Below are 15,462 nucleotides of genomic sequence, written 5' to 3'. Positions count from 1 at the left end.
AAATAATTTTTCAATTTTTTTTGCAGGATTTAATAGATCGCGATGAGAACTATCAAACAAGATTCATATTTCATATTTTTTTTATTTCAATAAGCCGATTATTTTTAAACTTGAAAATTATAAATAAATACTTATTTTTTAAAAGACCTTTCTGGAATGGGGCCGTTTAATGGACAGTTCTTATAAATGAAACTAATCCTACTTAAAACACTGCTACTTTTGATGATAGTGGGGACTCCAGACTCACAACAGTGGTTAAATCAGTACTATCCACATATGCCAATCTGTTTCAATCTTCGGATTTTGCATATCATTTTCGAAAGCGAAACTAAAGATAAATTTGATTCGAACGTTAAAAATGAATGAATCATGTCCTAACCTCCACAATCATTTTCAATGACCGAAATACCCTCAGCTCTGAAAAACACGTACCCTCAGCCCTGAAAAACACGTACGATTGAGGCCGGCAGGGTTAGGCCTGTTCAAGGGCCAGGATTATGGGCGTAAGATCTTTGGTGCTGGGGACCCGACGGTTTAAGGTGGCCCGCAATGCTGTTGGCGGATGTAGCGGGCGGTGCGGTAGAGGCGGGAGCAGAGGAGGGTGGCGGGCGGACGGCCACGCGCTCGCACGAAGGGCACATGGTGAGAGTGGTGGGAGGGTTCATGTTCATGTAAGACTGCGGGGAGAGTTTCAATGTTCTTAGCTCGTTCACCTCCTTCTGCAACCGCCTGTTTTCCTCCGTCAGATTTTCGCAGCACCTCTTTAAGTACTCGCAATCCACCTCTGTTTGCTTCAGCTTCGTCCTGCATTTATCAGATATAACTCTTTCAAATCATGTATCGATCGTTTCTACTCTTTAAAACGGACCAATGTTGTTGATAAATCACTTGGATTTGCTTCAATTTTTTTTCCTTCCGATGTTGAAGTTTACCACCACTGGCCCGTGAAGTTAGGATCGGTAAACGAGCTAGAAAAGGCGAGTAGTGGATTGTTCAAGCTAGTTTTGAAACTTAACGAGTATCGAAAATAGGTCCAAGCTTAATTAGATTGTTAACCATGTAAGCTGATCTCGACTGAGCTGTAGTCGAGGTGATCACAAAACGATCCCAAATAGCTCAAACGAGCGAGTCATGATGTGTTCAAGCGTGCCTCAAACGAGCTTTAAGAAAAATATCCAAGTTAAACTAGTTATTGTGACAAATCAATCTCAAAAAGTTTTAAATGAAGGTATCGATTGGAACACATAAAGGTAACGTGGATAGGTTGTAGCGGCCGGTCATAAAATTTTAGAACTTATTTTTTAGAGAAACAAAAATTTTAAAATGTCAAAATCACTCGTAACGAGTATCGGCTGTAACGACCATGAATCGAAAATGAACCGTTACATAAGGTGAACCGGCCAATAAGCATGTAATTTTCCCCTATCCTCAATATACCGGAGTCAGCAAGTAACAGTATTGGAATGGAAGGCCGAAAAACCGTTATATATCGGCCTTTACGTTACATAACCGTGTATCTCACCTTGCCCTTCGGTTCTGAAACCAAACTTCCACTTGTCGAGGCCGTAGATTCAGCTGCTTCGCCAAAGCCACCTTGTGCTTCTGAAACAAACCCACAAAAAAAAATTACTAATATTACAGAAAACGACCTCACACCAACTAAAAAATACCAGAATGCCACTCACCGGATTAAGCGTGGTGTGCTCCTTGAACGTCTCTTCCAGCACCGCCGACTGCTCCCTCGACAGCCTCAGCTTCTTCCTCGCCGTCTCTCCCCCGTCGTCGTCCTCGTCGCCCCCGCCGCCGTCGGTACTGCCCCACCCCCTCTCCGCCGCCTCCTCTCTCTCGCTCCTCTTCCCGCTCACGCTCGATATCGTGCTGTTTGGCGACGACACCCCCGCCTCCTCCTCGCACTCCGCCGCGGACCGGTTGATGTCGAACCCCCGCAGGTAAGATCTCGCCTCTGAAATCCAATCCAAATGAGTAACAAAAAGTCGAGCAACACGACTTTAAAATACAACTCCGAACACAATTGTACTTGAAACTGTTGGATGTTTGCGGAGTCAAGAGCATCCAGACATAGTTGTATTTTAAATTTATGCGTGTAGCATTGCTCAATGAGTAATGGTAATTATGGTATGCCGCTCAACATAAAAATGTTTAATGTACGTTTTGATCCTTAATGTTTTCGCCTTTCCATTTTGGTCCCTGAACTATTGACACTTTCCGATTGTTTAACTCTGTTCATTGTGTTTATGGAAATTGCCACGTGGTGCCACGTAGAGTTAACCAATTATGACACTGGTGGCCTTTGGCGAGTAATTGACTAAATTTAGCAATGAGACCAAATTGAGAGAAATTTAGGTAATGTCTCGTTTTTACTTTATTTAGAACATCATGTCTTGCACAGCATAGTAAGATCCAGTTAAGTTTTTTTTTTTTAAATACTTATTTTTCATTTAATAAGACAGATTATTCTCTTAAAATATATCATATTTAATTCAAAAATAAGTATTATTTGAAAAATAAGTACTTCTACTACTTATTTTAATTAGCGAAACGGGGCCTAAATTAAATTATGAAAATTCCAACCACAATAGTTTTTGTGAACCAAAAATCATTTATTTTTTTGTATGTGTGTGTTTATCAACAGAGCTTTTTTGAGTACTTCATTTATTTTGAAAAATGAGAATAAAAACTTTTTCATTTCTTTTTTTGCTAATGGGAGTGATCGAGGCTTCACCTCAACCAAACATTCATCCGGTATACAGTCCCGTCTCACATGATTCACATGAATACAGACTGAAACAAAAACCTCCCAGAATTTTTTGAAGACAATAGTGACAGACTTAAAACTCCAAGGACGAAAAAGGTCATATTTTAAAGGTTAGAGAGTAAATTAAACGCCCTCCGGAAGACATTTTTTTTATGGGCAAAAGAGAAATTTTATTAAACTCAATAAGGGTACGTCGAGCATCCAATAAAACATTTGAAGAACGGAAGACATACCAGGAGAAGGTTGGAATGCAGTGAGTGAAGGCTTGTTGTGGTGTTGAAACATGGAGTGTAGATTCAGTGGGAAAGGAGGAGGAGGAGGTGGTGGTGGTGGTGGATTCTCTTGCTCTGGGCATTTGAAGCTCAAGCTTAGTCCTAACCCATCATCTTTCTCACCCATCTTCACTTAATTTCTCTCTCTCTCTCTCCGCAAACACAAAACCCAATCTACTCTCTCTCTCTAGTTCTTGCTATGGAATCCGAGAGAGAGTAAATGGGCAAAACAGAAAGGGGGAAGAAACGGGGACAGCTTTTGCAGGGGAGGGGGGGGTTACAGCTTTTAATTGGGCCCTATTGCAGTACCGTCTGAGGAATTAGGATAGTACTGTAGCACACTAGTATATGTAGAGAGAGATACAGAGAGAGAGAGAGAGAGAGAGAGAGAGAGAGAGAGCGTAGGGGAAGGAGTAATTATCCAGTGGCAGTGGGACGACATGTACGTCCCATGGCTTTCAATACTGCTAAGTGCTAAGTGCTAACAAGCGGGAGAAGTTATTCGGTGGTCTTCGGACATATATAGATCCGCAATACAAAAGATAGGAGTAGATGTTACAATAGTCAGGGCACCATGCCAAATGCACCAGAGGCATTGAATAACTTTATTGATAACAATGGGCAATTATGTAGAGCTTATACGTAAAGTCGTGTAATCGTAGACCCTCCCGAGTGTGTGATTGTTAGAGACATTGGGGATCGTTTGTTTGAGTTGAACACGATCATTGGATTGGACTATGTTTTCAAGTTTGCCAAAGATTTGTTGTTGGATAAAATTATTAACGACTCAAATAAAACATGCCTCAACTCAAATGTATAGCTTTACATAATGTGAAATGTACAATTTTATAAGCTCCTAATATTGATAATTCGATGATCGCAAATCGGTCTAAATATAAAAGTAGTCAATTATATATCAAAACTCTTATAAACACAGATCCGAATACATATGTGCATGTCCAGAGTTGCCGCGGGTCTCTTGTGCATCGTGTGAGACCCATTTGGGTCGAACGATTCTAAACACATCTCTCTCTCTCTCTCTCTCTCTCTCTCTCTCTCTCTCTCTATATATATATATATATATATATATATATATGTGGATTTGTGTTCCTCCGTCTATATCTACATCACTATTACACATTGTATATATTATTTCGCTATTAGTCCCGTGAAATAGCCGAGTTGTATATATATATATATACACACACACACTGTTTAAATCAAGAACTTTTCAGTCATTTTTTGCTAATTTTTCACCGGTGCTCTTAAAATCACATTTTGATCACGTTGAGTGGCTTGATCATCGAAATTTGATCGAAAAAGTGATATCTGCATTTTAAGAGATCCTCACTTGAATCTTTCTCTACATGTATCCGGTCGTATCCTGGAAGCACCAAATAAATTTTCAGGGAAAAGAGTGCATGTATAATCATGTTTGTGTCAGAGGGTCCTATTGGCTCAATCATGACAATGGGGATTGGCTTTTGCTTTCTTTTCTTTTTTGTGCATGGTCGCATCTTAACCCCAGTTGAGTTAAAACTCCGAGCCCTAACTAACCACGGTTAGTGACTTTTGTAACCGAGCTGTTTCAACTTTATTCAACCATATGGGGTTTGAAGTCCCATGTGTCTCATAAAAAGCGACTTTTTCAACCGGTTGACCGTTGACTGACGAGTTTATACAGTAGTATGTGATTTTCCTCGTGAGGGCCGACGCCCATAACGCCACGCGACTTATTACACGCGCCAACCGTTCACCCAATAGAAAAAGTTTTTAAAGTCCTATTCCGCGAGTTGTTATTTGAGTGCTTATTTCTCGCTTTACGTCAGTTTATGTTACTTTTGTGGGAGGGTCGAAGTCCAAAAACACCACTCGATTTCTCATACGCGCCAACCATTCACGCAATAGAAAAGTTAAGCCTCGTTCCGGTAAAATTCTTAAGAGTAATTTTTAAGTACTTATTTTTCGTTTTACGAAACAGGTCATTTTCTCAAAATACATCACCTTTAATTCAAAAAATAGGTAGAACGGAGCCTGACTGTTTAGTAGTTTTTTTTTAAAAAGTTTTTTCATCTTTTTATATGAAATACATTTTAACTTCATTCTATGTTTTTATGATTTTTCTATTTTTGTGTCGATCCAAAAAAATATGATGTGAATATATAGCCCTTGTTTCATAAGTGTTAAAACAAAATAATTAAAAAAAAAAAATTGATGATGGAAGGAGAGCGCGCGATGCACGCGAGAGTGGTTGTGAACTCGGACGAGTTCGAGTTTTTAATTATAGTTAATGATGTGGTTAAAGAATTAGGTTACGGAATCTTAATTGGGTTTAGGGAAACCGTGTGGGTATGTAATTATTAATGCACATTTATTGTCCATCAATACCTTGAGTTTAGCTGGAGTTCTTTTTATGCAGTTTTTAATGCCCAGTAGAATTAATGATGTTTTTTCAATATTCAAATTATTGTTAAGAGGAAAATTAAATGGACTATATGATAGTATATAATCTTTTCTCTTCTTCACAATTGATTGTGTTAAGGAGATGAGAATTTACAAAATGTGTAGTATTCTACTAAAACTTATAAATATAACCGGTATAATCCCGTTCCGCTAAAAGAAATAAGTATTACTTACTTTTTGAATAAAAAATAATGTATTGTGAGAGAATGACCTACCTCATAAAGCGAAAAATAAGTACTTAAAAAATATGAAACTTAGCAGAACAGGATACACGTTACGTAACCTAATAGAGGCGTTTTTGTCTAATGATTCTCATTATAAATTTATTGACATGAACCAATAAATTGGGTCATGACACTAGCATTGAAACCATAACAGTCTTTCCAAATTGTGTACATCATGAGCATATATATTTTAAGTTTTTTATTTTTTATTTGGTTGGTGGTTGTTAAAGATTTTTGCAGTCATGTTATAATGAATGGAAGCTTTATATTTAAATTTTGAAAACACGAGGCATAAATTATTTTTCATGCGAAACAAATACTACTAGCTAGTAAACCAACAAAATGGTAAAACATACCAACACAAAGACCCGTTTACAACCTCAAAATTGTTATCAAGAAAATACACATACAAAAAATGCTTTATTTCACGTTTAAATGAATCAGAACCACACAATTTATTTCTTAAAGAGAGTTTTCTTTTTCTCCATTGTCTATCTATTTATCTAGGTGGCAAAAGAATCTAAACCACACGCGTTAGCTATTCATTTTAAGACAATTATCTTGATCCCAATTATGAAATTGTAAACTTTTTGGTTATCTAAAATAAGGTTCTATATTAAGATATGATGAGGTCAGAAGTCCGATTGCTGATCAAGTAGGATCATGACAGCATTCGTCGGACCTCGCAATTAGTTCAATTTTAATCTCCAACAAACATTTAGTATAATTACTGAAGTTTATACGATTATTAACTTAAAAATTTACTTCCATCCGTCTCATTTTAAATACTCCTTACGGAAAGTCGTGCATTTTTTTTTTTAATATTTTTGCACCATTCAAAAGTCCTCAGTGAGTACTTTTATTTCGAGGTTAAAGCTACACGATTTTCAGTAGGAGAATTTAAAATGGGACAGATGGAGTATATGCATAAGGGTTGTAACGAGCCGAGTTGTGCTTTGACGATCGAGCCTTAATGAGCCAAGCTTAATCATTTATTAAACGAGACTCTATAATTGAGCCGAACCTCCCTTAACGAGCCGAGTTTTTTTTTTTTTTTTTTAATGAGTGGAGCTTCGTCATTTATTAAATGAGTCTCTTTAATTAAGCGAAACTCGACTCGTTTACTAAATGAGCCAAAAATTCAAGCTTGAGTTGAACTGAATTTGCAACCTGTTGGATTCGTTTACGTCCAATTAGTATTATGCATAAAACGAAAGTGGCTCAAAGGTGGTGAGAAGTCCACTTGAGAAAAGAAAGCCATGTCGGATCCCAATTACTCCATCCATCTCATAATATTTGTTCGGTCTGTAAAATAAGAACATAAAAATAATAGAATTTTTGCAAGAAAAACTTCATTTTTTTGCAACAATTCACTAGATATCGATGAGTTCTTTAAAATTTATAAAAAAATTTATTTTATTTTTGAAAAAAATGCATTATTTTTTATGCGAACTAGACAAACATTTTGGGACGGAAGGGTGAGAGAAAAGCAAAAGAACATGAACGTTTTGGACTTTTGGGAGTGGGGGTTGAGATCACGTGCGTGGGGGAAGCATTGCGTGTTGAATTGTTATCTACTGTATCAGGAATCACGTGGATAGGCCAGATTCGCAGCACGCCACGTGACAATGATTGGAAGCGATAGGACACGTGTGGGTTCGCCCACTTTACAGACCCCACCACCCCCTCCCTCGAATCTCTTTTGTCTCCCTTTGACTTGACACTTTCATCCCAAGGCCAACTAAGGCTGTGTTCCACAACACAAATAAGAACTTATTTTTTGTTGAATAAGAAGGCTTGTTTCCCAAAAAATAAGAAGGAAGTGCTTATTTTTCAGAATTTATATAGGAACCAATGGGCGCCAGAGAGGGAAATCGTATCAGCGGCCGCGCCGGGCCATCTCCGGCCACCGGACGACCGATCCGAGCCGTCCAAAAATTCTATAAAAAAAAACCGAGGGGGCCATCGCGAGAATCAACGGCATCCGAGGTGTGTAGGGTGCTTGATCCGAGCACCCCTTTTCCATGTATACATCATCACATATACACGGAAAAGGGGTGCTTGGATCAAGCACCCTACACACCTCGGATGCCGTTGATTCCCGCACTAGCCCCCTCGGTTTTTTTTTTAAGAATTTTTGGACGGCTGGGATCGGCCGTCCGGTAGTCGGAGACGGCCCGGCGCGGCCGCCGTTACGATTTTCCTCCGCCGGTGCCCATTATCATAGCAACAGTCTTATTTTTTGTATAAGGCAACTTCAAACTCAAAAATCATGTGTTCACGCAAATAATTTTCTTATCACTATGGATCTTGTTTGATAGATCTCATTGAGATCTTTAATACGGTGCAAAAAAAATTGATTTTTTTTTCATTTATATGATTTTCTAGTTTGAAAATATGAAAGGAACTTTTTATTTGGGTTTTGTGGAATGACCCTTCTTATTTTTTAATGAGAATGGCAAAATAAGTACTTATTTTTTAAGAAGGTTTCCGGAACGGGGCCTAACTATCTGCTGTATAAACACCAGCGTGAGACCCATTTTGATAACAAATAATCGAAGCTATTTAATAGTATTTTAAAAGTATTATTCTCTTCCGTTTTAATTTGAGTGTCTATTTTTTGACTTTTAAGGGTCCCAAAATATACGTTTAATGTGAGTTTGACTTGTTAAAAGTTTCCTTAATATCCTCTCTCATTTAAAAAAATTATGCATTGGAGAATATAAACCCCTACTTAATGCTAGAAAATTGAGGGGCATTATTGGAAAACCACAACATTTTGAGAGAAATCTTGTGTTCCCATGATAATTTAGAGTTTCAAAAATAGACAAACAAATTGAGACGGAGCTCACATTCAAAAATAAGAATCAACTCATTTAAATATTGGTAAACGTATGATGAAATCATTTGATTTTTATCCTACTAATTTAGAGACGAAAATAGATTATGCTCTTACCCATATCAAAATGAGCTAATTTTTACAAAGACTCTTAAAAATAGATTTTAAACCAATTATAGCTCCGATTGAAACCTTGAGTTTGGTTCCACACAATCCAGTGCATATCACAGTATTCGGTGCATACGTGTATCCATAGTTTTTTTTTCCTTTTCTTTTCCCTTTCATCCACTATTTCCTTCATTGGATCCTTTTGTTGTCTACAAGGTTTCCGTCTTAGTTGTTACAATCCTGCTCTCTATCTTAATTTTTGCTTTATGTTTTCACTTTCAATTCTTACTCTTTCGAAATTTGATATAGTTTCTAATAATTTTGAAATTCACTTACATACTCGTGCACCCACTTACGTACATAGTTATGGTCTCCGTAGCTTTTGTTATTTTATTTGGGATCCAATTCGATCATCTGTAGAATAGTTTTTTATTTTTTTGAATTTATTGAGAATATTAATTTTGTAAGGAAATATATTGAGTGAATATTATATCATCAACCAAAGGGCTTGTAACTCAGGGGTTACGTGTTAGTCCTCTCACAAGGAAAGGCAGGATTCAAGCCTCGTCAGAGGCGTTTAAGGTTTAGGGCTATGGAAGGCTTCTAGACTTCCTATGAACTAACTAACCAATTCTCCTACTAACTCCCATTGATGTATACAATATTGCCAAAAAAAAAAAACAAGAAAAAGAATATTATATCATCCAAAAAAAATGTGACACATTGTATGGTACTCAGATATGATAACCAAAACATGATCGACTATTAATAAAAATAGAAAGTCTGTGGGCATAGCAAAATTGTGCACAGATCATGCACAGATTGCGTTTTGGGGCCCATAATGGGTCCCACACAAATGATCCTAGACTTTCATTATGTTTTAAATATTTTTCCAATGGCCTCCGCAAAAAATCAGTTCAATTCGATACATATAAGTACTTGATCTAATTGTCTAACTTTTCATAATCCAAAAACCTGAAAGAAAAGTTAGACTATTAGATAAAGTAATTATAGGTATCGAATTGAGCTGATTTTTCGTGAGGGCCTTTGAAAAGTATTTTTAACATAATGAACAGCTCGAATTATTTGTGTGAGACTCTTAATGGGCCCCACAACGCAATCTTTGCACGGTCTATGCACAGTTTTGCTGTGTCAGTAACAAGGTTCTAATAAAAATCAACAATTTCGACTACAAAAGTGAGCCCAAATTAAGAAAGATCACAAATCGCCAATAAGTCTAACATAAAATTGGGCAGGCCCATCTATGAACGGACTATTAGCCCACTCTCTCTTTCTCTCTCCCGCTGCTGCGTAACTTGCGACTCTCTCTCTCTCTCTCTCTCTCTGTGTGTGTGTGCCAGTGTGCGTGCGTGTGGTTGTTGCCGAAGAGCAGAAGAAAATTTCTGAGAAAATTCGTCCGGTAAGCATTGCTTCCCTTCTTGAATGTAAGTCTTTTTTTTCTTCCCTTCAAAAAGTAAACGATGGTAAACACAGAGACCTCAGTTCGGAGCTGGAGCTAGGGTTTGAATTTTGCAGAAGTATTTGTTATTGGATTTAGGCCGAGTCATACTTGTCTTTCGAGATGTGGCTCTTAGTCTATCTGGTTGTATACCCTTGGCTTACAGGGATGTCTGGGGTTCGAGTTCCATAGAGGTCGAACCTGTTAACTTTTAATTCTGCCACCCACTGATATATACAATATTGAAAAAAAATATATATAACTACTTTATCTTAGGTTTTTTTTTTTTTTTCTATCTCAAAAAGATTTCAGTTTGGCCTTTAGGTTTTTTGGTCTCTAAATACGTTGCATTAAACTGAATGTTCTTATAGATGGGAAAGTCTTCAGGGAAAAACATGCTTCGGATTGAGTCTTAAAGGTCTGCCTGAAATCTTTTATCTTTGCGTTTATCATATTTTTAGGAAGAGTGGAAAACAAAGATTATTGTGGTTTGCTGCAATTGAATGCTTGAACTGTGTTTGTACTATATGAAGATCAACTAGCAAAGAAATCTGTGAAAACGTTAAGTTTTTTAATATGGTTCTTTGGATTCTAGGGATTCCAAAATGGGGAAATTCTCAAAGCGAGCAAGAAAAGATCCAGAGAGTGACAGTGGTTCGCAAGGTGAAAGCGAAACCGAAGAGATGGTAATTGTTAGTCAAAGTTTATTTAGTTATTTATTTTTACTCCCGTTATGTTCTCAGTGCCTTGATATGTATTATAACTGTGGCTATTTATGATTCTGTAGCTGGAGGATAAGTATGACGATGGTGGTGGTGACTATAGTGATGACAGTGAGGAGGATAGTGACAAGGAGGAAGAGGACGTAGATGGGGATGTGCAAAATGATATCGGAAAAGATGCTGAGTTGGAAGAACTAGAGAGGGAATTAACCGATATCCGTCACCAGGAGCAGTAAGGCCTCCTTAAAGCGTATAAATCGTGTGTACATGATTTTGCTACATGCGTACGCATCCACTTCTATTTGCAGTTTATGAGATTGGACCACTTTCTTCTGCAGAGACCTTTTGAGAAATCTAAAGCATCAGAAGGATGAGGATCTTCTCAAAGGCCAAGCAGTCAAAAATCAGAAGGTATGATGTCTTTGATCTTGTACTTTATGGATGCCTATGTAAAAGTCTTCTCCAGCCTTCACGTGGACACGAGCAGTTCTACTGATGGCCCTATGCTTGTTGTCAGACATTTCTCTATTATTTCTTTTTCACTTGGCATTGTTCTTCTGTCAGTACTTCAGATGTTGTAGGATTGATCTAAATAGCATTTGCCAGTTGCCACTTGTAGTCCTTGTGTCATTTTCTTTGCATAGACACAAACACGGCATGAAAATGTCAAGATTTTATAGTGATGCCATCATCATGGCTAAATATCAGTTATTTGAATCTATGCGATCAACGTCTGTTTGTTATTTTTCTTCTAGTAGATTTCTGATATTCCCGAAAGGCTAGCCAAACTTTCATCTCTCTCTCTCTCTCTCTCTCTCTCTCTCTCTCTCTCTCTCTCTCTCTCTCTCTCACACACACACACACACACATGAACAGTTTTAATCTTTGTCCTTTGATAATCAAACTTGTTTATCGTTTATGTTCTGTGGCAGCTTTCTGCATTCTACAGCTAGTAGAAAATAAAGGATTTGAATCTTTGCTTATCAAACTTGTTTCTAGTCTCTACTCTCTAGTAGTCAAACCTATTTTCTGGTCTCTGTTTCTATTGCTTTTTTTTGCATTTATTTCCTGAAGTTATTAGATTAAACATTTGTCTATACTTTTTTCTTTTTTTGTGTTTATCCCTTGTAGGCCCTCTGGGACAAGACTCTTGAGTTGAGGTTCTTGATACAAAAAGCATTCTCAAGTTCAAATAGACTACCAAAGGTTTGTTTGGTTGATAATGTTGCTTGACGATGCTTGTTAGTTTTATGCTTGAACCTTTTTAGACTGAAACCTGGTGAGTTGTGCAGGAGCCAATTAAGTCTTCATTCTGTGATTCGGACAATAAAGTGAATGAAGCATATTCAGATCTAATTAACTCATCGAAGAAGACGTTGGATTCTCTAGTGGAATTACAGGAGGTATGATGGTAAAAAGAGGCCATTTTAACAATGTAGTGTGCCTTTTCTTTTCCTTATGTGGGTGGGTGGGTTCTAACCCTGAGACGAGTAGTATATGCAGTTGAATTGTTGTTGAAAATTTACATGTGTCGGTCTCTTTTCCTTTTCGTTGATGTGTTGTTTTCATTTTTCCAGGCGCTACTTGAAAAGAATCCATCCATTGCTCAAGCCACAGACGGTATGGCATGAAATTGTGTATTTTACTTGACCTTTGAAGTGATTCGTAAATCATACATTTAAATGATGCACATGTTCTCTGCACTATGTGTTTGACGCAAAACAGTGACGAAAGCATACCCCTTAAAGTTTTATTGAATGCATGTTCATCATTCCTTAGATGTTAGAAGGTACTCTGTTGTCAATTCATGGGGAAAACAGTTGTTACAACAAAATACATGCATTTGTTAATTTCCAGTAGTCCGATTGAAATTTAGCATTTTACCCTCTTAATTACGATACCAAACATAGGTAGAACCTTCAAACCAAACCGGACCAAACTAATTATGTCCCAAGAAGTTCATTAGCTAGACAGTCTTCCAGTTATAATCAGGTGCAGTTGCATAATAGTTTTGCTAAATCTTTGACAAAACATTCTCAAGTTCAAATAGACTTCCAAAGGTTTGTTTGGTTGGTAATGTTGCTTGACGATGCTTGTTAGTTTTATGCTTGAACCTTTTTAGACTGAAACCTGGTGATATGGCATGCTTATTTAAACATGGATTTCTAAGGTAACTCTGGTCAACCTCCCAAGCATTCAGAAGCTTCTAGGAGCTCAAATGGAGAAGGGGATCAAGAATGGTCACGGATTTCTGAAATGCACTCTAGGTACTTCTTGTGATCATTTGCTTGCCAGTTGCCAGTTTCTTGTTCATCATCTAATTTTTTGCTTAGAAGAAAATTACACCTTATTTGCTATATTTGCACTAATAAAACATGAAGCTCTAAGAAAGTAACCAACTGTGTATTGTATTTTGAGCCATTAACTTCCATTCATTTCTGTTTAATTTCTTTCCATTTTGCCAAGTCACTCTTTTCCTGCATAGGTTCTCGGCAGTTTTTTGTCCATTCCACTTAAGAGTTGGTAATATTGATTCCTCTGAAATTGTTGATGCTTCTGTTTTGTAGAGTAGCTGCTTTTAGAAACAAATCGATAGATAAATGGCAGAGAAAGACACAGGTGACAACTGGTGCTGCTGCTATTAAAGGCAAATTACATGCCTTCAATCAGGTATGCCTCCAGCATTCAATTAGTATCTTTGCGCTAGGGGGTTGAATTTAATGCAACTGATGTATCCTTTCTCCTACAGAATGTTAGTGAGCAAGTTGCTGGTTACATGAGGGATCCAAGTCGAATGATAAAGGGAATGCAACAGAGCAGGTCAACTGTTGCTATATTTGGGACTGTGAGTTCATAAATCTGCGCTTCTATCCAATTCCATCATGTGATTAGGACAATTTGTGTACAATATGTTACTGCTTTTGTAGATTTTCAATGTGTCAACATCTTAATTACATGTTATTGTTAATGCAGGTTCCTGATGTGGAGGGCATTACAAAGGAACAGGTTTGAATTTCTTTTTTGATTCAGTGACTTAACTTCGATCTGCAGAACACTCGGCAAAAAGCAAAAGTTTTGAATTTTTTGATATTTGAGATTTCTCCTCTGTTTCTTTTCCTACTCAGTAAAATGTTATTGCTGGTTTTATTCATTGTTATTCAGAACTTTTATCACTATTGACCGCAAGTTTGTAAGACCAAAGAGATCCATGAAATTGTTGAACAGACTGTGTGCTTCAATTGTAATAGTGGATTGATTTCTGCGGTGGCCACATTCTAAATGTTGGAATTATTTTCGATTGTCATCGGACATGGTGAAACAATAGAAATTCCCATAGAAAATCTCAATGCCTCACAAGCTGTTCCTATCACGCTTTCTATTACATTATTTTTCTTTCTAGCTCAATATCATATCGTCGAGTGTAATGCCGTCTGGTTGTTTCCTAGTACTGTATTGCTTACAGAATAATCGAAGATAGTTTGTGAAGATTTTGAGAGGAAAAGATTTTTTGGATGTAATTCCAAACCTACCGTAATTGTCTTTGGTCCTTTATTTGTACTTGTCAAGAAAGATAATTCTTACCTGTTTGTGATCAGGACACAAAAAAGGATGGTGACCCTGAGCTTCTGGATGACTCCGAATTCTACCAGCAATTATTGAAGGAATTTTTTGAAACATTTGACCCTACATCATCTGGTATCATTCTCCAGCATTTTATGTTTTGTTGATGTGTAATTTAGATGAATCATCCAAAAATTCGGTTTCTAAAGAACCAAGCCATGCCTAGAATCAACCGTCGGTTCTGCTTTGGTGTAGTCCAATGTCGCAAACAAGTGGTCTTGTGCTAGTTTAACAATATCCTAGAGTGTTTCTGGTCTTTGTTTGATTTTCCCATTGGTCATCCACAGAGACGGCCTTTTATGCTCTGAAGAGAATGCAAACCAAGAAAAGGAAGATTGTTGATCGACGTGCCTCAAAGAATCGGAAGATTCGGTAAGTCATAAATGGCATTATAAAGCTGCTGTTATGTAGTTTTGTGTTATCATCTTCATATTACTCTGTATCTCATTTCAGTTCTTTTTCGCTTTCTTCCGTTGAATTGTTTTGCAGGTATCATGTGCATGAAAAGATTGTCAATTTCATGGCTCCTCAGACTATGCAGCTTCCTCCTATGGCCCCTAAATTATTTGAAAATTTATTTGGCCTCAGAACCAAGAAGCCTATCCCCGTTGAGTAGCCAAGTCATACCAAATCAGACCACAACGAAGGCCACATGCAATGGTGCTTTCAAAATTTTGTGATCTTAGTTGATATAGTTCTTAGTGAGTGCAGTCGATCCAGTTTTGCTTAGCTATCTCTGTGTTCTTTGAGCGTACAACATTTTATACACTACGGATACAAAATTGCTCTCTTCTTTGTTTGTTGTACGCACAGATTGAAACAGTTATATATCGGATATAAATTGTTGGATCGTTGTTAGTTGCCCAGGTTTCTTTTTCCTTTGTTTTCCTTTTTTTCTCACGGGTGATTCAGATTCTTCATAAACTTGCCAAATGATCCTTCTGTTCAATTGAATTACAATTGTTCAATATTTTTCCG

At 37.3% G+C, this 15,462-nt stretch overlaps 2 protein-coding genes across 5 annotated transcripts; one reads left to right on the top strand and one right to left on the bottom strand.

The window, feature by feature from the left end:
- Positions 1-252: 252 nt before the first annotated feature.
- On the bottom strand, positions 253-3,472 carry LOC131331791 (homeobox-leucine zipper protein HAT3-like). The gene is made up of 4 exons (XM_058365720.1): positions 3,010-3,472; positions 1,686-1,963; positions 1,523-1,602; positions 253-804 (listed from the first exon to the last, which is right to left on the bottom strand). The coding sequence occupies exons 1-4, from the start codon at positions 3,173-3,175 to the stop codon at positions 483-485; spliced, it is 846 nt and encodes a 281-aa protein (XP_058221703.1). The 5' UTR covers positions 3,176-3,472; the 3' UTR covers positions 253-482.
- A 6,469-nt stretch (positions 3,473-9,941) lies between these two features.
- LOC131331790 (uncharacterized) lies at positions 9,942-15,350 on the top strand. Of its 4 annotated transcripts, XM_058365717.1 has the most exons (15): positions 9,993-10,102; positions 10,513-10,559; positions 10,737-10,827; positions 10,929-11,095; positions 11,202-11,274; positions 11,995-12,069; positions 12,156-12,266; positions 12,441-12,483; positions 13,034-13,130; positions 13,431-13,533; positions 13,613-13,708; positions 13,837-13,869; positions 14,460-14,559; positions 14,772-14,856; positions 14,974-15,350. In XM_058365717.1, the coding sequence occupies exons 3-15, from the start codon at positions 10,747-10,749 to the stop codon at positions 15,098-15,100; spliced, it is 1,191 nt and encodes a 396-aa protein (XP_058221700.1). In that variant the 5' UTR covers positions 9,993-10,102; positions 10,513-10,559; positions 10,737-10,746; the 3' UTR covers positions 15,101-15,350. The 4 variants fall into 4 exon arrangements, with proteins under 4 accessions (XP_058221702.1, XP_058221699.1, XP_058221700.1 ...); XM_058365719.1 differs by lacking the exon at positions 10,513-10,559 and having other exon boundaries at positions 9,942-10,102; positions 13,064-13,130; XM_058365716.1 differs by lacking the exon at positions 10,513-10,559 and having other exon boundaries at positions 9,942-10,102.
- The last annotated feature ends 112 nt before the right edge of the window (positions 15,351-15,462 follow it).

The sequence above is a fragment of the Rhododendron vialii genome, chromosome 7a (genome assembly GCF_030253575.1).
Source record: "Rhododendron vialii isolate Sample 1 chromosome 7a, ASM3025357v1".
Lineage (NCBI taxonomy): Eukaryota > Viridiplantae > Streptophyta > Magnoliopsida > Ericales > Ericaceae > Rhododendron > Rhododendron vialii.
This window is presented reverse-complemented; position numbering and strand designations above follow the sequence as displayed.

Coding starts and splice junctions, on each gene's coding strand:
- LOC131331790 (XM_058365716.1), top strand. CDS start 10,747: ATGGGGAAATTCTCAAAGCGAGCAAGAAAAGATCCAGAGAGTGACAGT. Junction 10,828..10,928: donor AAAGCGAAACCGAAGAGATG/GTAATTGTTAGT, acceptor ATGATTCTGTAG/CTGGAGGATAAGTATGACGA. Junction 13,709..13,836: donor CTGTTGCTATATTTGGGACT/GTGAGTTCATAA, acceptor TTGTTAATGCAG/GTTCCTGATGTGGAGGGCAT.
- LOC131331791 (XM_058365720.1), bottom strand. CDS start 3,175: ATGGGTGAGAAAGATGATGGGTTAGGACTAAGCTTGAGCTTCAAATGC. Junction 1,603..1,685: donor AGCACACCACGCTTAATCCG/GTGAGTGGCATT, acceptor GGTTTGTTTCAG/AAGCACAAGGTGGCTTTGGC. Junction 805..1,522: donor TTTCAGAACCGAAGGGCAAG/GTGAGATACACG, acceptor TGATAAATGCAG/GACGAAGCTGAAGCAAACAG.